The sequence below is a fragment of the Polyodon spathula genome, chromosome 3 (genome assembly GCF_017654505.1).
Source record: "Polyodon spathula isolate WHYD16114869_AA chromosome 3, ASM1765450v1, whole genome shotgun sequence".
Lineage (NCBI taxonomy): Eukaryota > Metazoa > Chordata > Actinopteri > Acipenseriformes > Polyodontidae > Polyodon > Polyodon spathula.
This window is the reverse complement of record NC_054536.1, coordinates 78,410,879-78,432,485: the sequence shown is the minus strand read 5'-3', so window position 1 is coordinate 78,432,485 and position 21,607 is coordinate 78,410,879. Positions and strand designations below refer to the sequence as shown.

The 21,607-nt window shown below is 37.1% G+C and overlaps 1 protein-coding gene across 1 annotated transcript in view; it reads right to left on the bottom strand.

Annotated features, from left to right (window-relative positions):
• Positions 1–342: 342 nt before the first annotated feature.
• Positions 343–21,607, bottom strand: part of xkr4 (XK related 4) — a 103,166-nt gene continuing 81,901 nt past the window's right edge. The window contains exon 3 of the mRNA XM_041245968.1: positions 343–3,388. Within this exon, the coding sequence (XP_041101902.1) occupies positions 2,436–3,388 (953 nt within the window). The 3' untranslated portion in view covers positions 343–2,435. The remainder of the gene's footprint in view (positions 3,389–21,607) is intronic.

The window sequence follows — 21,607 nt, the reverse complement described above, 5'->3', positions numbered from 1 at the left end:
TTCAGACCACCAAAACCTCAGATGGAGCATTGTGTGCTTTAAATTGTTGCAGTTAAGCAAATTGAAAGTCACCTCGTTCTTGAATTTTTTTTTCTATTTTGCCAGTAAGGTTTGGAGATCCTGTCTGTTAATGAGCAGCTAAGAACTTTTATTTTATTCATTTCAATTGCACTTTATAACAATACCTTACTAGATTTTACTAGATTTGTGAAGATTAATGATTCCTAAAGTTCTGTAATGCGTTAAAGTTGTACTGAATTCTGTTCTTTGATGATTTTCAAAGTTTGGTATATGGTATGAAAATAATTACAGTATTTCATTACTTTAACTGTAGGTGTTAAAGTTTTACTGAATTGCATTAATTTAATGATTTATAAAGCTTTGGAATTTTGAATGCTTAATGTGACAGAATAGGTTATTAGCTGAATATCATCAGTAGGTACTTGTGCACTTAATTCTGTACTTGTGTATGTTAACATTATTCTAAACATTATTAAAGGTACAGTAATTGTTATTAATACCTATTTGATTAGCCATACAAATTGATCATGCAAACTAGTATTGGTCCCAATTAGTTTGGATAATTGACTCCCTACTGTGTGTGTGTGTGTGTGCGTGTGCGTGTGCGTGTGCGTGTGGATTGGAATTTATTTTTTGCCTCTTTATATGTCAAGTACTTGTACACTGTATATTAGATCGGTTAATTCTGACAGTTAAATATACTTATTATTGGTGTATTAAAGGAGTCCACCACCTCTCTTGTGTTATTTCCTGTTAGAAAATAAAACAAGTTAGCCTAATAACTACACGCTAGCCTAACAACTACCAGTTAGTGACATTAAATGGCCTTTTGTTAATCCTACCTCCCCTCCCACACTAACTGCAATTACACTCTAAATATAGCAGTTGGAGTGTTGTGATTCCTGTTGCCAACACGTGTTGTGTTTGTTTTTCTTTCTTTCATTTAGCCTTTGTTTTTGTTTTATCTTGGTGAAACAGAAGTTTTGGAGCTAAAGCTGATGGGGCAGCTAAACCCCACACAGCTTCTCTAGAATTCTTAAAGATGCAGCTTCCTTTTTTATTCCATTGATTACCAATATGCACAACAAAATAATGGCTTAACAAGTTTCTGAGGTGATTAACATGCCTTGGCAGCCATCATGAAGTCACTTGGTTTAAAGCAATGTCTATTGACAGTCACAATGACAGAAGTGGTTTCAGCCCTATACTTGTTTTAGCATTGAGCAGAGCAGCAGGATGCACACAGGTGCTCTGAAAAGGATATCAAGGTTATTTGTTTTTTGTTGTAGCTTAAAAAGGAATGACCATCATTAGGCCTGAACTCCGCTGTGCCTGGTTTTAAACAATGCTTCCACTGTCTACAGCTGAGTGACTTTAATACCACAACCAGTAAAAAGGAATGTTGCATCTTTAATATTACAGTTGCAATTATTTGCTGCATGTGTGGTTTGGCTTTAGAGTCCTGTTACAAAGCATCTTCTTTTTTTCAGCACATGTGTGCTTATCCTGCAGTCCATCAAGCCTGCAACTTGAAAATGAGGATATATATTCAGCTGCCAATGGGTCTCAACTGTCTGTTTATCTCTTCCTTTGTAAATATCATAATTTAGTCTGCCCTTGAGCCTGTTTAAGGGTGCGTATTATTTGACTAGCATCTCTGACAACTAAGATGCAAATTCAAGTACATGCTTATGATTGCTGATTCCTGCTGCCCAGTTTCTCTCTGCAAAAATGCCTTGAGTCTATAAAGTCCAGTAGTTATAGAGCTTTTGGCACAATAAGAGCATGGCGTCTTAATAACACACACAGTGGCCAGCATAATGAGTCTTGAATTAAGGATCTAGTGAGTTAATGTTCCCATGGGTACTGTATATAGTAAATATAATTTCTGCTCCTCCACTAGGTTAAAAAAATGTGTACTTTTTCAATATGATTATGTTATAGTTTAATTAAATGGGCTGCTGAGCCTGGAAATGAGCTTAAGTAATCTCAATATGGGAAGGCAGAACAACAAGCAGCTACAAGGTATTGTAAATAGAAGACAGCTGAAGTTCTTGCTTTTGAGCTATGGCTTGTTATCTGTACATGGTGTTTGTTCAAGTGGCCAATTCCCTTTTTTGAGTCAGAGAAAGAAAAACTGCAAATAATTTGGGTTGCGGTGTGTAGATTCTTGGATGTGATGCCCTCTTATTGGTATATGTATTCCCTGTCAGGTACACTTAAAAAAAACGTACAAAAACAACAACAATACATCCTTCAAATGAAATAGAAATCGTGCTTATTTTCAATCCATGACAATCAACATCATGGATTGATGCTATGTATAGAGAGAGCTAGGAACTTATTGCCACAATCCTGCTGTTCACCCTTAAGTTGATCCTCTAGCAGTTTTTTTAAGAAGACATCCCCAAAGGCTACAGTGTGGTCTCATATTCCAAGCGCTCTTGAATGAGAGCATCATCTTTATACTGCAGCCGGGGGGGAGAGGGTGAACACTCAAGTGTTAGGATGGCCTTGCGTATACCTCTGTCCAGCACATGCCTCTCCCAGGCAGGATACCTGTTCCTCAACAGGTCTATTTTAATCACAGTTTCCTCTATCCGCGGAGTACGAGAGGATGGGGTGGAAGGGGCGGTGGGCCTCACCTGAAACACAGGCACGCAGCCGTCCCTCTCTGTGTATTTCGGATCCCTATCTAGTGCCGCCACAGGCACCCGATTTTGTGAAACTGCCCTCAGGGTGTTGGTCGCAACCTCGGGGGGTAGTGTAAAGGTGGTCGCAGGGTCCACAAGTATGCAGCTCGGTGAGTGGCCAAACCTGGGTCCATTGGGGTGAAAGAAGGCATAGTACATGAGCATGAAGACTATTCCAGTCAGAAAGCTGCTGAAGACGACACAGAGAGCAGGGATGGCAAAGGCGTCAGTGATCTGCGGAGCCCGGTACAAGTACCAGAGGGCGCTCAAGGCTGTGTTCTCCAAAAGGATTACAAAGTAATAGATGAACAAACGGCAGCGGGTCTGTCCTTCCTTGACGTTGAACCAGCTGAAGATGTAGATGATCCCCACTACCATGTTGAAGACAATCTCCTCCCACTTGGTGATGCAGAACTCGGTCTCGCAGTGGACGATCCAGAATGTCATGATGCACCAGTGCAGGACAATGAAGATACCGAAGTAGAGCTGGAACACAGAGGCGAAGAGTGCGAAGGTGATTACCCGGGCGGCAATGGTGAAGAAGTGCCAGCAGAACTGAATGATGACGGCTAGGTAGCTGATGGGCTTCTTGTCATCACGAGAGTCCCGGAGAGCCTTTTGATAGGAGGCCAGAGCCCAGGCCAGGGACACCAAGGATGCTGCTGCTGTGAGACCTGGGTACAAGAAGGAAGGGATAAAGGTAAAAAAAGGTTCACTAAAACAGTGGAGAAAATAAAACATAGTAGGTATAGACATGATTTCATTAGCTGCTTTCCAGTTCCAGTTGCTTGCCAAAGTGCTTTAGTGTCTTCTAGCAGTCTGTCTCTTTGGATCAAGTTGCCTTTTGTTATTCTGGCAATACACTGCTGTGCACTAGAGGGGGCTGTTGCTTACTAACGTAACAACACTGGCTGATCCCTACAATACATATGTAAATGACGGGCAACCAGAACTGAAGAGCAGTTCCTGAACTCTGAGTTGAACCAAGAACCCCTCTGAATGATTGCAATCATCACAAAAAGGAAAGGCAACAGTCAAAGAACTAAGAGAATGTAATTTGAAGCTACTTGCTCTTTAAATATTCACTGTTATTCACTATGAGTTTTATGCATTATTTGGAAGCATTGTGTAAACAAAAAACCCTCGATACTGCACACTTACCTCAGTGTATAATTAATGTGTGACACAAATTTGTTAAAACTTTGGGATGGATTTTCAAAGCATTTTACATAGTAAATAGTACAATTGTATTCTGAAGAGAAAACACACCAATTCCAATTCTAAAAAGAAACAACTTTATTGGATTTAATTTTTTCTTTCTGAAAAAACAACTGGCTAAACCTTTGTGTGCTGTAAATGCAAATGGCTTTTCAGATGTAATGTCTTTGCTTTGAAAAGAAAGACTTGTCCATGTTGGGCTTATTTAAAACAATATTTAAAACAAACAAATATAACAGTCTACTAATGTTTTGTTGAGTGGGCATCTTTTTCACTGAAGCTATTTTTTTTCATTACCATTTGTTTTCATTTTTCAGACAATTCCCTCCCTAGTGCATACAATGCCCTCAAGAGGCCCTCTGCTTACAGAAAAGCATCCTTTGCCTGGACTTCCCGACATGCAAAGCTTTACCCTTGCCCTAACATTCACATTTGTAGGGACCACGGATGTTCCTTCATAAAACATTTGCAGGGGCCATCAATAGTTAATAACTTGTCTATGAGTAAGAATTCTGCACTGAATCTTTATCCTCTGACTGGCTGACAAGACAATAGTGTGATACAGGCCAATGAACATACCTTTACCAGTAAATGTGTACAATTGTTTTGAAAAAAGGTTAAAGCAGCTTGCAGCACCTAAACTATGGGCCTGTTCTGCTAACTTGACTGGCCAGCTGCACCATGGAAGCCAATCAGCTTCAAAACTACTGTAAGCATCAAAGATCAGTCTGAGTGACAGACAGTGGTCATTTACCCAGTGACTGACATGTAACAGTGGGTGCTTAGATAGCAAACCATCAACCAACAATTTTACACCTCAGGTAGAGCCTTTGTAAACAAATGGCTTCAAAACAGTTGGAATAAATGGCATGGGTAAGAGGATTTAAAGGTTAAACTGAAAACTGTTAGCTTTGAGTTTCTGAAACAAAGTAACTGGTTCACACAGATACAAAGTATCCATTAATACCCTCAGTTCAGGACTTCTAAGGGACTGAGAATGTGAAAAATGTACTGCCACACAGTGCTGTAGCTCTTCACACATCTGTAAATGATGACACAGTTTATAATGCATTATTCACTGGCACAGGAATAGCTGGCCATGGTTAAACTGTTTCCTGACCTTAATCCTGGAAAATTCCCCTGAAGTCCTAAAAATATTAATTAAAATGAATAACTATTTGAAGCAAAAAAAAAAAAAAAAAAACATTTTAAATGCTGGCTTCTAAAAAGACAAGGCTTAGGGCCTAATTTATGAAAGGGCATGTAACAGGGAGATTTGTGCTGACTGTCTGGTGCATGTGTGGTACTGCAGGACGAGAGCAGCAGCCGCGTAAGATCTGCTTGTCAGTCATGACAATGACACGGAGAGGTGGGGAAGAGGGTCTGAGGGCTTTCCCTCTTATTTTATTAAAATCTCAAATTACGATTGACCTCCCTAACAAAAGTAGCAAAAGCAGACAGTATTTTCTTTTCATGACTAGCTACAGTTGTTCATTTTTCTTTTTGTTCTGCTTACTTGAGAAAGAGAGATTGATGAGACTTCAATTTTCTTCTTTGTTGGTATTGCCACCTTGCAGTGCAGGCTCTATGGATTGTGGTGACAGTGCTATGTGAGCACACTCAATAGCACATATCCTGTAAACCTGCCCTCTGAGTGGGAAATTTAACATAATTCCGTGTGAGCTTTAGCAGGGCTTTTTTTTTGGTGCAAATCACAGTTGATTAAATAGGTTGCAGTTAAAGCTGAATGACAAAGTTTAAAACAAATAGTTAATACTCTAAAGCAGGAGCGTCAAACATACGGCCTGCGGGTCAATTTTTGCCATCCCTCCCATTACTTTATAAAATTGCATCGATGTACTGTATCATTTTGGAATTAAATAAAACAACCGGCCTCTTTAATATAACACGGAGATTCAACATCTGCAGTGTATGAGTGACATTCCCATTAAGACAATCACAGCTCACAGAGGTAGTAAAATAGCCAATGAAATAGCACCCAGGATCCATTTCCTCACGCATATAATTTTGATTAGGATAGCAAAGCAAAGGCTTGTTTAAACTATTTATTTTACAATGTGTAAAAAATCAGTACCGAAAAAGTAATTGGAAATGTCATGGAAAAGAAAGGTAGAGGAGGAACACAGAAGATTCCCAAATCATTAGCCAGATGATTATTTATTCACTGAATATTTTTGACGAGAAGGCAATATGTTTGACTTGCAGTGCAAACTGTTGCAGTTATGAAAGGGTATACCATACAATATCACTATGATACGCTGGACAAAGCCAACATATTTTGAGTTTACTGGAAATTTCAATGAAAGGAAATTTTTTAACTTCAAGAAGCCATGGAAAGGGCAGAATTACATCGGAAAAAACAAAACTACACTGAATTCTGCATCAACAGGCATTATGTGGAAAAGTTGCAGAATTAGAACATGTACAGCATTATTATCAAGTGTGCGAGAAAAGAAGGGTCCTGACAAAGTGGTGCCGTTTACTGTTTCACAGCTTCTTCCAGTGCATACATACAAAACTGTACTGCCATGGTAAACATGACAAAGTGTCAGCCACATCCAACACTTGCTGTATTAAGGACACAAAGCTTTTAGTTCATATGTCTTCCTGTATAATTCATAATGACATGTATTAATGTTAATGTTAAGGAAAAATGCAGCAGAATTAAAAACCAGGAAACATTTCTTAATATCTTTAACCTTTTCTTACCAAGCTTTAAGCTCCGATCTCATATGTAGCAATGTTTTGTAATGCACTGATATCTCATCTCCTGCCGCCTTGAAGGTGAGTCAATATTTAAAGTTATATACTTTCTTGAACAAAAAAGCCTGTAGTGTTCGAGATGTTTGTTATCAGTGTGCTGCTGCTGGTGTGAGATTTTACTGCCTGCTGAGCAGTTTTCTGACAGTAAATCAATAACTATTGATGACAACAAATAAAAAAAAAAAAAGAGCTTTGAAAATAATAAACCAGTGCCATAATCCGACTTTATATTGTAAAGTTCTCACTCATCTTTAAAATGAACTCTCATTGGTAAGGCTGTATTTTTTTTTTTCATCGTAATCATGGATTTAACGATTTCTGCGAAATGTACCCATTGCTGTGTAATATGTAGTTTCCGTGAAAATTCAAATTTCTGAAAGAGTAGTGTAAATATACATATTTTATATCACTTAAAAATAAATATAGAAAACGTTTGCCTTATTGACGCACTACCAGCTACACTGTATTTTAGTTTGCTTCTGGTAAATGATTAAACACACTGCACAGAGCTGCACATTTTCTTTCAAATGTCTTTAACATAAAAGATCCCAGCTGCATCAAATATTTCTGCTAAAGATCGCTGCTCTGCTTTTTTGTTTTGTTTTACATTTATTCAGGTTTTTACTTTGTTTGACAAATCACTGATGGTGGACATGAAAAATATGAAACATTCTACAATTCAACTGGTTTTCATGCAAGCATTTTCAATACTGTTGCGTAAAACTCAATGACCAATTTTTTATATGACAATAGTATTTTTTCAGCTTTAATAAATATGGTTGCTGCTTTAAATGTAAAAGCAGAAAAAAGTCCTTTTACGTGATCCTCATGCAGAGGGCCTCCTGAGCACATCTAAAACGAGTGCTATTTTCCCTTTGACCCCAAGATAGCCTGGCCTGGTTTCTCATGAATAATGAGCCTTTGTGAATAACTAGCCATTAATCTTTATACCACTGATCTTCCGCATTCTGACAGTTCCCTCTGGGAAGTAAAATTAAAGATGGTTGATCTTGTAGACCATCATCTGCACACCTAAGCAGAGGACCATAAATAATTTAACGAAAACTGTAGCAGAGCCTACACAGTAAGTGTTCAGCAAGGAGCCAATGTAGGGAATGGTGTAAGGAACTTCTAGTAAGGGGTGCTACTAAAGGGTAGATCTGAGGATCAAGCAGCCGTCCAGTTCAGATTATTTTAGTCGCTAACCAAAAAGAGATCCATTCTGGGATCACGCACTTCCTTATTCTCATATTATGGACAAGGACTACAATATTTGGAATCAAATGAAGGCTGTTAATTATGGGTCTTGGAAGTGCAGCAACAAAGGAGAGAAAAAAAAACAATTCTCGAGGATCCACCCGTGAAATATAATCTCAGCCTTATAAGCACAAGGCCAAGACTAGAAAATTGCTCTGTTTTAGGAGTTTAATGCATCCCATCTACAGTTTTCCTAAAATGAATCTATTAGAGATTTAAAACTTTAAAATGAGTCATGTATTGTAGCCCTGTTTATCAATGGTGTCTACAGTAAAACTCCTAAATGATTTTTGACAGAAAAACTCAGATTAAAATATTTTTCTTTCTTCTAGGTTACTAGACACATGTGGCTGATTATTTTGTTTCTTGTTTCCCTTGTTATACAGAGTTCTGTATCCTGCTAAATTATTTACGATCTCTATATCTAATGAACCAGAATAAAAGATTACTAGTTGAGGCATAGGATACTCCCAGATTTTTCAGCATTTTTTTTTTTTTTTAAATAGTGCAGCTACTATATTTATGGTTTGTATTCTATGTGATGTATAATACAACACCTTACTGCAATACATTGTATTATCCCATCTCTGACCATTTAATATATTGTCTATACAACATGTTTTTTCTTGTTAGTTTTTTCTAGTGGAAAATAAATTTATAATTTCCAGATAGTCCTTTATAAGACATAGCAAATTGTCTTTGTGACATATGCGATGTAAGACATCATTGAGCTTTACCCATAGTATGTATATCTTACATTCATAGTCAGGATTTGGTCAATGACTGACAAAAATAACCATTTCATGATCTGAGCACTGACAAATTATCAAAGAACAAAATTAAAGGCTATTTCAGTGTTTGTGCAAATTGCAAAATGGAAAATATCAAACAAGCAAAGAATGAAATACAAGAAAGAGACAGCTTCTTCCTTCTTTGAGTAAAGCGACATAATCAAATTGTGAAATTTGCTTTGAGCAAATGCACAATCCCCAAACAGAATTTAAATATGCTGCTCAATCTGTGAATAGCAATTAATTGCACTGTGTTAAAAATGGACATTGAAATACAAACATTTTAATACAATATTTTTTTATTGAATGAACATAATATCAGTAAATTATATTTATAAGATACATGTCAATTATCACATAATTTTGTGATAGCATTATGTGATCATTTCTAATCAAGTGATAATTCTTAACACATGGTACTGCAACGCTGGGCTACATGGAAGCTTTCACTAGACCTGTTGGCAATCCTTAACAGCAAGTCAATCCTAAAAAGTATACATTTTTTAAATAAGGTAAGTGAATATATTAGTGTGACAATGTAGAATGAATGAAATTGCAAAGTGTTAGTGATTTTGTTTATGGAGTGGCATTTATTTGTTTCCAAATTTAACAGATTTGGTTTTGTGATTTAATTTGTCACATCTTTGAACATAATTAGCTTATCAGAATTTCTCAATTCTATCGGTTAAATCATAATAAAATGAACTTCAATATTTGTCTCCTTTTAGGCTTCTTTTCTCAAACAAATCTGTTGTCGGCGCTTCTATGTGGATTATTAAGACACCAAACATTTTTAGGGTGACCACCAGGCCCCACAATCTTGGGACACTGAGAAAGAACAGGATTTTGAACTTGCCCCTGAACAGAAAGGAAGAAAGGAATGTGCAAATTAGCTACACCTTTGCTAAGATTAATAATAATGTTGCTGAATTGTTGTACAGCAAACAAGTAATACCGATCAGCTGTTCACTGCCTCCAATCAGACCTAACCACTGAACATCTGAGCAACGTTACTGATTTGATTCATATTAATATTAAGGAACTGAAAATAAATAGCGATTTTTTATTTTATTTTAAACAATAAAGATGCAAATAAAAATAAGTATTTTATTCATTATACTGGCTGCGCACACCAATTAAGCACAATTATTCATTTGAGCAAAGGTGCAGTAGTTAATTAACACGTTCATTTCTTTCAGTTTTGGGAAAATTCAAAATCCCATTCTGTCTTTCCGTCTGGAGTGATGACTTAATGTACCACAGCTGTGCCACCATTTTAGATGGCTGACTTCCACCTAACCCTAGGAATGACTTGTCAGGCCGCCCAATGCAGGGCACTCTGTGCGTCCTCACAGGTCGAGAGGGAGATTTATCACCAAGAATCATTCTGTCTCTGTCACACACCCCCACCACACACACACACACACACATACACACACACACACACACACACACACACACACACACACGCACACACACACACACACACGCACGCACACACACACACACACACACACACACACACACACACACACACACACACACACACACACACACACACACACCACCGCAGCCAAAAAAGGTAACACACAGTTTTTACTTCTTATTTCTTAGTATTCTCAAGTAGCACAATGGTGTAGGAGCAGATGGTGTTTGGCATTTCCTTAAAGGCTGCGGTTTGTCTGATGCAGGACAAGCTAAGAGAGTAGGCTGGCCAAACACGAGTTATCATAGTATAACTGATAATCAAATATTGAGAACTCGCTAATACTGTGAAAAGAAGCTGAAAAATAGGCGACTTCTTGTAATTTAACATGTGGTTATTGAGAATGGTTATCTTTTAATAACCCTCAGATGGTTTTCAATTGTCATTTGCTAATTCACTATGTTTGTTCATGATAAATACAATTCTCCAACCCTTCCACCATGTAAAAGACTAATATATATACTTTATATTAAAAGTAACAACACCACTGAAGGAACTCCTTGCTTTTATAATATAATACCCCAAAATATTTTTTAATAATCTTTGACTAATCTAATCTGTTTGGAAAATTAACAGTCTTTAGCAGTCTTTTTATGTTTGTATGCTTTTTGTTTTACAGATTGACGCTAACATAATTGGACTAATGGATGATGACAGTTTAACAAAGTATGTCCCCATCTTTGGAGACATGCTTGCTGTAAGGCATTACTGCAGTCAGATTAATCCCCAGTCAACCGAAAAAAGATGCAAATAAACATTCTCTGCTGGATAAGCTTAAAAAGAAGATGAGGCTAGCCAGTGGGAAGGATGGTGAGGATCCATAAGAAGTCTTTGTGGAGAAAAAAAAGAAAAGACCTGATTTTGTGGGAAACAGACTTGCTGAAAAAACAACTCGTAAAATTGAATTAGGGTGGCTGCATGGAGGAAAGCAAGTTAGGAAAAGAGGTGGAGGTGGGACACGAATGGTTGATGTACCCAAGAAAGCAGAGAAACAGGACATTTTACTTATTGTCAAGGATCTGTTTTTGCCACATGGAAAATCAAAAAAAGGGAAGTGGGAATATATCACTCATGACATCTTAGATTTTCAGAAAACAGACCTAGATGAAGGTGTTACAGTGGAAAAAATCTACACATTACTAAAAATGGAAACTGTGAGATTTTACCTTAGCATGGATGAGGTTCCAGGACAAAGTATGCCAAATTCAAACAGCAAAACCCAAAACTCAGATCTGTCTCTGAGAGGTGAAGGTACACTCAGTAAATAGAAAGGCAATAAAGAGTCATGTGTAATACAGAAAAGGGCTGATGTTCACATACATTTTTGTAGTAGTGAAAGACCAGAAGAGACTAATATAGATGTACTTACAGAGGAAGACATACCTGTAGGATACATAGAAATATATTCCAAAGACAGTTCTGGCATGATTCCTGTACAAATTATCATTGAAAATACTACAGCTGGAAAGCAGAGTATATCAGCACCACCTAATAATCTTAACCAGGAATATTTTGTGACCAGTTTGGAAGAGATTAACCAAAGTTTAGTATCAGAAATCCAGTTTGGGCTATTGTTTGGAGACCCCAACCATCTCAACTAGGAGACGCTCTACCACTTGAAGAATCTAACCAACTTTTGAGCCAGTCGACTGAGAATGTATGTTGCCCTTCTCCAGAGACGGTTCTGTGCTGTCTTCAAGAGGACCCTCCCCTCTCCCTGAAGACTAGCCTATGAATGCCACCATTAGGTTACACAGAGTTCATCTTCTGTAAGAGATGATTGATCAGTTTAAGAATCCTGATTCAGTTATTCTTTTATTAAGATTTACTTTTGTAGATGAAGTAGGAGCTGATGCAGCTGTGTTTCCAGAGATGCTTACACTGTGTTTTGGTCAGAATTTTTTTAATGTGTAGCAGAAGGGGAAGAAGCAAGGGTTCCAGCAATCATTCCTATGTGGCAGGAAGAGGAATGGAAGTCGGTAGGCAGAATCTTAGTAATGGGGTATGCAGATCATAAGTACTTCCCACTTCATCTTGCACCTGCATGCACTGTGGCACAGATTTTTGGCGGCTTATAACTCCTTAGAGAGTGCAGATAGTGTTATGGTTACTACGGAACACATATACAAAACCACATATGTTCTATAAAAAAAACCCCCAAAAAACCAAAAAGAAACTCAGAGTTTGACCTTTCCTTCAAAGTCAAATGCAAGATTTTGAATTATAACGATTTTAGCTATAAAATTCACTCGCCACACTTTAAAGCGACCAGCTGATTCAATTGTTTCATGTTGCTCACATATTTAAACAAATGTCTTTCGAGTTGTACATTGTGTACATTGTGACTATAACTTTTCTCTGACAATTCAGTGCTAAACACATCACCAAGTGCAGACACTGAAAAGTTATTACTACAAATGAAAGAAGTTAATGTACAAAATATTTTTGACAAATTAACATGCTAAAAACTTACCGTACCTCCCAAAACTTTTTTTTTTAATTGATACATGAGTGTAAATTGTTCTCCATTTTCAAAACAAAAGCAAACAAAAATATACATTTTATTAAAGTTCAAAATCATACTTGTATTAAATAGTTAAGCAACATAACAATAAAAGTAAACAAAATTACATGGAAAAGTTATCTCATGCATGGCATGTTTTAAAGCACTGCATAGGTGAACAGCATCTGTCCTAAAAAAAAAAATACATATACACCCCTCTGTATACCGTACAGCTAAGCTCTCCCTAAAGGTTTGACTTCAGCTAAAACGTTACCTGTACCCCCGGAACAAGATTTATTCCTTAATTATTTAACCATTGTTTGTAAACTATGAGCCAGATTTACCAAAGTCGGTAAAACATTTACTCCTGAGTAAGACCAGCAGTTTTAATTAAACTTTTTCTTTGTTTTCAAATTATGAAAATGTATGGGGTCTTTTTACAACCATGTTGTTTGAGTAGATAAGCTGTAAGTATGATACAGTAACTCTAATAAGCACATGTACTGTCCTTACTCATGAGTAAATTCTTTACCGGATTTGCAAAAAGTAACTTTGTCATCACATTTGTCCATGCATGATGTTTATGCTATTCTATAAACCTGTTGTTAAATTATATAAATGCTTTTTGCTTTAAAAATATTTTTGGTTGTACATGAACTTACTAAGAGTATACAAATAAGAAGAAACAAGTATCATATGCAAGAATCATATGACAAAGCATCGTTGTATCTCAAAAACTTCTGCATGTTTTCCATGTGTCCGTTTTCTGTCCCCAAATTGGCCCGTATTCATTTGGGATATCGCATTCTCATTTGAACTGCATCCATAAAACAACTTGCAATTATTGCAGGGTTGCTATTGGTTGTGTAGGATTCTAACCAAATCATATACTTTGAAAATCCATCTATTGATACAAATTCCGTAAGGCTTTAATTTGTCATATGAATCAACATGCCATAAAAAAATCAGATCCGGGGTTTAGGTACATTCGTCGTCTTAGACGACCTTTTTGTCTATTTTTAATGCCTAGACGGTCAATTATGTTAACCAGCAGTCTAACTGAATTCTGATCTGCAAAAAATCCCCTTGAATGCATGGCAAGTGTATTAACTTATACCCATGCAACTGCCCCTAACGCTCAGATCCCTTTTAGAGATACAGTGCCACATTCAATAAATCTGAGTGGCATTTTCTGTCAAAGAGTCTTTCTTTTTTAAGGCTACGTCTAAGTGTCCTCATGCTTATTATGGTCTTGTGTAAATAAGCCAAACACTGTAACATTTCTCCATGGCTAAATCCTAACCTAAAGTACATCCATACAAAATCCATAACATCTAACATAGTTGTTTTGTCTGTTATAAATGCAAATTTTATAAGAATTCTTGTTCAGTTTATTTTCATCACATGTTGATATATCTAACCATCACGTAATTACGTGATAATTTGTTATCACAATTACGTGATAATTAGATAACTATTTGTTATAATTTTATATTATTATTTATTTATTTATTTATTTTTATGAATGGCAGCAAAGCGCTTCCATAGGGGCTAACTACCACTTTTTAGAAAACAGGTTTTGGAGACCGAATCAGCAATAGACAATAGCACACCTGTGTAATAAAGAGGGAGACTGCATTTTGACAACAACAAAAAAAAAAGCCTTCTAAAGGTTTTATTTTTTAATATTCAAATCACCGGATGTGTTTTTGCAAGGCTTGCTGCTGTGGCATTTAGAATTGCACTGAACTCCCTTACGCACACAGAATCGCTTCTTTGCTTGAGAAAAAATGAAGCCTTGCACAGCCCTAGAATCAGCTGCTGCTGCTGTGCGAAGAGAAAGTTCGTTTGGGTACTTCGTTCAAATTAGGAATGAACTATCGGACAATTGAAATTCATTCCTAGGTGCTCCAGAGATCCTCTAGCAGACTGAAAAAGCTGCCTCTTGTTTTGTGTTTCCATTCTTTGCTTGTTTGATATTTTCTGTTTCGCAATTTGAGTAAAAAAATTTGCTCAAACACTGAAATAACCTTTCATTGTATTCTTTGATAAATTATCAATGCTCAAATCGCGAAATGGTTATTTTTGTCGGTCATTGACTGAATCCTGACTATCAGTGTAACATATACATTGTATTTATACATTCTGTTGGTGCCCAAAGTCTAATGATTTATCAGGCACATTTATTCATCACAAATACTTTTATCAGGACCAGGCTGAACTGTGCTGTGAGCAGTCCCTGGGGACATAGATTAGGAACAACTGATCTAATTTTCCTTTATGTTCTGTTCCGCTGCGGTATTTTTTAAATCAATACAGAGCACAACCCCAGAGAGCTATCATCATAGAAACCATCCATATTTCCCAGAACTGGCACAGAACGACCATTGAATTTGAAGACCTTGAAAGAATACTGGGCATTACAAAATTTAACATTGTTCTCTCATTCTAAATTACTACAGCTCATTTGGTAGATGTTTGATGTTTTTTTTTTTCCTAGTCCACTTTCATTTGTGAATGTTTAAAGGTTTTTGTATGTTTGTTTGTTTGCTTATTTTCAGTCAATTTATAGTTGCAAGCACTCAGAGAAGCTGTGACTAAACAAAATGTAACCTGAAATTCCTCAGGAGAAATAAGCTTTTTCCTGGGTTTATAATTGTCCACATAATTTTTCTGCCAAGTTCCATTATAAACTGAGAATCTCTTTCTATTTTATTAATAGAGGCAACTGGAGATGTGAAATGATCATAAATATTTAATTTGGCTATAAATGAAAATGTCCTGGTGTGGAAATAAGTATGACATAAACAATGATAAGTGTTGAGTCTGTAAAAAGTAACTCACTGTGGATTATTATCTTTCCGATTCAACGCTTCAGGTTGTTTATGCCACTTAAAACACGTCTTCTTAATTGATACATGTCGATAATGAGATTCGATTGATTGTTAATTTGATGAAAGTGCTTTAAGTAGAAATTAATTTGTAATTGTGAAAACTTTTTTTACATTATAATGTATAATTGTATTACTTTTAGCAAACAATATGAAATGATAAACTGAAATTGCAAGCCCTTTTCTAAGTGTTAAGTTTGAAACGTGTAATACTATCGTCAACTAATTGTTGAAATGACTCGCTTAATAAAATGGTATTCGCTTTTGAATTGTTCTGACTGTGATTTCGTTCAACAGTATTCCCTGCATTCGTAGCACAAGCTGTGGATTCGTTAATCAACAATATATCTGCCTGACTTAAAAAATATATACTTCCTTAGGTTCACTGGAAACACCTTTTGTTCACCAGCAATGGTTAAGCAAAATAATTTTCCTTAAATTGAGAAGATATTCAACTTAGATTTTATTGAGCATTCCTCAAAAGTGTTGGTTGCAAAACAACTCTGCTTATTTCTAATTAGATAAGCCATGTTAACACTCCTCTAAACACAGAAGTCATGTGGATTGTAAAAAAAAAAATCTCTTACATATTCCTGGATTTAGGAAACCAAAAGCCTTACTATGGGTTGATTTTTTGGTAGTAAAATATATAATTCGGGAGTCGGATACAACATTCATGATATTTCTTTTAGCCATTTCCATTATACGGGTTTGTATTTATTGGCTAACAAATCATGCTGAATACAAGATTTAAAAAGTCAATATAGTACCCAGGGTAATGTTGGTTTTAGTCACATATTCCTGTCCTTTAACACTGGGGACCATTACTGTCAATTACATTGTTATCAGACTTAAACATGTGAACATTATGCACTTTACTTACGTTCTAAATTCACTTCAAAGCCATCCTAGGACATCAGAAAAGACAAAATGATTTTGCGTTATGCTCTCATCAACGATGGCAGAAAATCATTTGCAGTTTAGTCAGGCACAGGCAGGTTTTAAATGAGGGAGAAGGACTCATTCAGAATGATAATTTTTTAAAGAATGTTTTACATTTAGCCTGTTTGCAATCTGGAGTGAGCGGCTCAGGTCCCATGTGTAAATCTTCAAGCCTCCTGGTCTTTTTAGTGTAAACATAGAAATGTCACATAGCTTAGGAACTCGACAGGATTTCTCTAAGTGGTGAAATACTATCTTAAAAATAACTCATTGTGCTAATTACTTGTCTAGGCACACAGCTACCAGGCTGGAGAATGAGGGCTAAAAGAAGCCTGATATTAGGGGCTTTGTACCGCGTCCCGATTGAGGTATTGATGCCATTTATCCTGATTCTTAGAGTAAACGGTGAAAATCCAGACGTAAAATGTGAAATTTGTATTTTCTCGTTAGGAAATTTCGGATATGTGGCTGCAGTACTGTCTCGAGTGCAACAGCATACTCTACTGGTTTAGGGTGTGTTGTTTGAATGAGTTATTTGCATTGCATGTATCCAGTCACATTAACCTGCAGTAATATGATGCGATATGCATCGTGTTTTTCTTGGTGCGTGCCCCTGTGCGTCCAGTTTTACTGGTGAAGCGTCGTGATGGCTGGTGTTGTTGATGAGCCTGTCACTGAAAAACAAAAAAGACGGTGCAAGTATCGAACACTGTGGGGAAAAAATGGATTCAGTCATATACCCAAGGTCAAGTCAGTTAGAATTAGGGTTATAATTAGGATTTCACTGACATTTTACGGACCTGTTTAAACATTAAATACACCTAGATAATATCTCATAGCACTATAAAAAACTAAAAATAGTGGTGCTTGCTTCCTTACTAAAACAGAGCGCTGTCACTTGTTAAAAGGCAAGCATGCAACATCTCCCAACAGTTGCTGCCTACATTCTCTGTCTGGTGTGGATTTACCCATACATTGAGACTGCACATCTGCATCCACGAATAGGTTGGAAGAGTAAGGCAAAGCTTTGCGAAGTTACAATTGTGGACATCAATTAGAAACAATCCCAAAACTCGATTACCCAATGGTGTCTGGCATTCTTTAATAAAGGCAATATAAGCAGCACGTTCATTGTCATGTTATTTGTCCCATCTAAGAATTTATTTGATCAGTACCGAGTCAAAACAAAGAAAATGTGCCTATTCGGATGTAAAATTCTAACTGCTTTAAAAAAGTAAACAGCAGGTTGTTTGAACCGAGTTAGCTGTGCTTGACTGTACCTGTAGTGCTGATTTAACTTGGGTACAATCAACACAGAATACTTTTTTTTGTCTGTGCTGACTTTCCACTTTGTTTTCTAAAAGCTGTTGTTAGTTTTATGTTCTGTTCAGCAGCCTCTGCAGTAGCCTTTTGTTTAATGTGTGATTTTGAAGTGTGATTCAAAACAATTACCACCATCTGCAGGTGCAGTTTATTTGGGAATTGTCTTGACACGATCCTCAGCCGAAATATACGTTGCTTGTTTTGCTTTGTTGTCCATTTTTGGTATTTTATATCTAATGCTGAAAACTAGATTTTAGCAACCTAAATCAAAACAATGCAGCACTGACTTTGTCCCACCTGCTACGTACAGCAGGTCACAGAAAAGTCAGTACAAATGCACTGATAGGCTGATTAAAACATCGTTGTCATCTGAACAGTAAACAAGAAAGTTAACCGTTTTGAAGTTTTTTTTTTTTAAATTGTATTTCTCTACGTTTTTGTTTTTGCATTAGTGCAACGGACAAAGGAATGTGAATAAATAAAAAAGTCTATCTACAAAAGAAAGACATGTAGTTTGTGTCGCTTGCGTTGTTCAGTAGTTCACAAAGTTTCTTTCCTCCCCTCACCAACAGAGTGTCCCAGTTTCTCACTATTGCTGTCTGGTCACCCTAAATGGGTATTGCACTGCTAACAAAACAGGTTACAGTCTGAAATACAATACAAAACACAGTCACCAGTCCTGGGTGCATGTTTTAGTGCACATGGTGTAGGTACAATGAATTTGTGACTTTGTGGTGGTCTGGGTTAGTGCTGGCCCTTGGCGACAGCTCCGGAATGTGTTGTTATCTACAAATAATGACAAACAACAATTACAGACAAACAAAACAAACACTCATGATACGTTTTTCTCGCACAAATCACAGGTTCTTCCAGGTTGTTTTCTAACCAAAACGAAGGAACAGATTACGTCGCTTCATCCCCTATTTGTACCGTCACACATGACCGCTTTGTAAATGATTGTAGCCGCTCCTCTAATCCACACATCATTTCCCTTCCGGGTCGATGAGTTAGTGCACCGAAGCTCCGCCCCCTTTCTAGATAACCGACTTCCTTTTAAACATGGGAATGAAGTGTGAGGCCAAAGAGTCCAGGGTAATCTGTTCCCGTTACTTAGCACCCTCACAGGTCAGGAGGGAGACCACCAAACGTCATTCTATTTCCGTCACAAGGGGCAAAAAAAAAAAAACGCTTTACAATTGTTTACCAAAACAGAGGAGGTGGTTTTGTGAGCAGTAATGTACAGCTTAGTAGTTCAAATATGCAGAAAACCTGAGGCTCAAATAACATATACATTATTATAAATGTAAGAAGAAGAAAGTAATTAACTAATGTGGAAACAATCTCAAGGTTATGTTTAATTATGGGCACGGTACAAATATAAACACACAAACTGCGACAAAACAATGCTGCGTAGCAACCAACATACAGTACCTTCCAAGTCCCCAAGTAGGCGTATTTTTATCCTGTCCCTGTTACGGACCCCCTACTTCCCTTTACATGTTATGAAGCAGCAGCTTCCTCCATTACTCATTGAAGCTTGTGAGGTGTAAAAAATGCCGACAAGTGATAGCCGATTATTAGCTATTAATGCCGAAGTTGCCATCTAATAGAAATACTGATTGGATTGACATTTTCCTGTCACAACTCTAAATCTCAGGTACATATATAACTATATATATATTATATATATATATATATATATATATATATATATATATATATATAGGGATACAGACCAGACCAGGTTCCGTGAGTGGTCCGATCCAAATCTATGGAAGTCCGGTACAGAGAGTGGACCGGTATGTGACTGGTCCATCACACAAACACTGGGCCAGCAAACTTTTTTTTTCTGCCGGTTTTAAAAAGATTAGAACTAGTGAAATAAAGGAAACACTGCATACAGCAATAAAACACCGCATACAGCAATAAAACACTACATACTGCAATAAAACACTGCATACAGCAATAAAACACTGCATACTGCAATAAAACACTGCATACCGCAATAAAACGCTACATACAGCAATAAAACACTACATACTGCAATAAAACACTGCATACAGCAATAAAACACTGCATACTGCAATAAAACACTGCATACAGCAATAAAACACTGCTTACTGCAATAAAACGCTACATACAGCAATAAAACACTGCATACTGCAATAAAACACTGCATACTGCAATAAAACACTGCATATTCCTAAGACTTATAGCATTAACTTTTAAAAAAGCACTACAGTAAAAAAAATAAATAAATAAAATAATAAATACAAAGCCAAATCCCAAAGAGGCTTTAATGAGAAGTTATAATACTAAACAACACAACAATCAAATCAACATGTGGACTGTATATATTGTCATGTAATAAACCAGAGCCTTTGAACATGTCATCTGATCTTTTAAATTCTCTTTCCCATGCAACATGGAACAGTGTTTACCCTCAAGCAATTATCTTTTTAAATAATGCAGTATTTTAATAAGTTGTTTTCTATAAAGAGAATGAACATGATAGAATAACATTAAAATAGCAGAATATTAAAACATCAGTAAACAGAAAGCATAGACTAAGATATTGTCAGCTGTCTAATTTGGTATCCCCTGTGTTTCATACTGTCAATACCAATCTTGTGTGTACTGTATATAAAATAAATATATAAACAAATATCTGTAAACAATAACGTTATATGTAATATATAATTTACATGACTCGTGTTTATTCCAGACATAATGGCACAAACCACAGAGCAACAACATTCGTGAAAACTTTTGTGATCATTTACTTTCAACTTTCAAGTTTTGAAATCCAAAAATATATAAAGAATAGGTTGCTTTGAAATTGTTTATAAATAGGTAGGTCGTATAATTAATACTGTAGCAATCCCTGTTCCCACAGGCAGGCGCATCACACAGGGCGAGGCAATCCACACACAGGCATGAACCGGGGACCTCTCGCACTAAAGCATAGCGCCGATACCGCTGTACAAAACAGCCGTCTCCTTTGCAAGGAGCGTGTATTGGGCTTATGTCTTTGTATGTGATTATGTCACCTACCACCCCAGCTGCTGCCTTCCCCCGTGCAAACTACACTTTCCCCTGCCAGCCTCAAGTCCACCCCTTACTTGCTCACCAGGCTACAGTCCGACGAGTGCATGCCAGGGTACCTGCGTCCACTTCTTACACCAATGTAGTGATCTCAGTTCCCGCAGACAGGCACCTCACACAGGGCAAGGCAATCCACACGTAGGCAGAGGGCGGGCGCAAACCCAGGACCTCTCGCACTAATGCATAGCACCGATATATGCTCCTTGAAAAGGAGCCGGCTCACCGTGCCCGCCCACCGCCTGTGTATGGATTGTCTCGCCCTGTGTAATGCACCTGCCTAGGTTAACTTAGATCGCTACAATACATTAAGCATTAATTATTTAAAGATTATTTTAGCTGCGCGTGTCAAAGACGTTTTTAATGAAAACAAACTATAACTGATTATATACATCACAAAGAAATCATGCCGTCCTGTCAAAACAAATTAGTAAATGATTGCAAAAAGCAGCCGAGAACTGCTGCGTGTGCACATCACTCGACTTGTGATTCGCCAGTGTGAATGTAGCAGAAGGCAGGGGGAATGCGGACCATGCAGTGATGTCTGGAGTTTCTGGGGGAGCCGAGTAGGAGACCAGGCAACTATGCATGGTGGT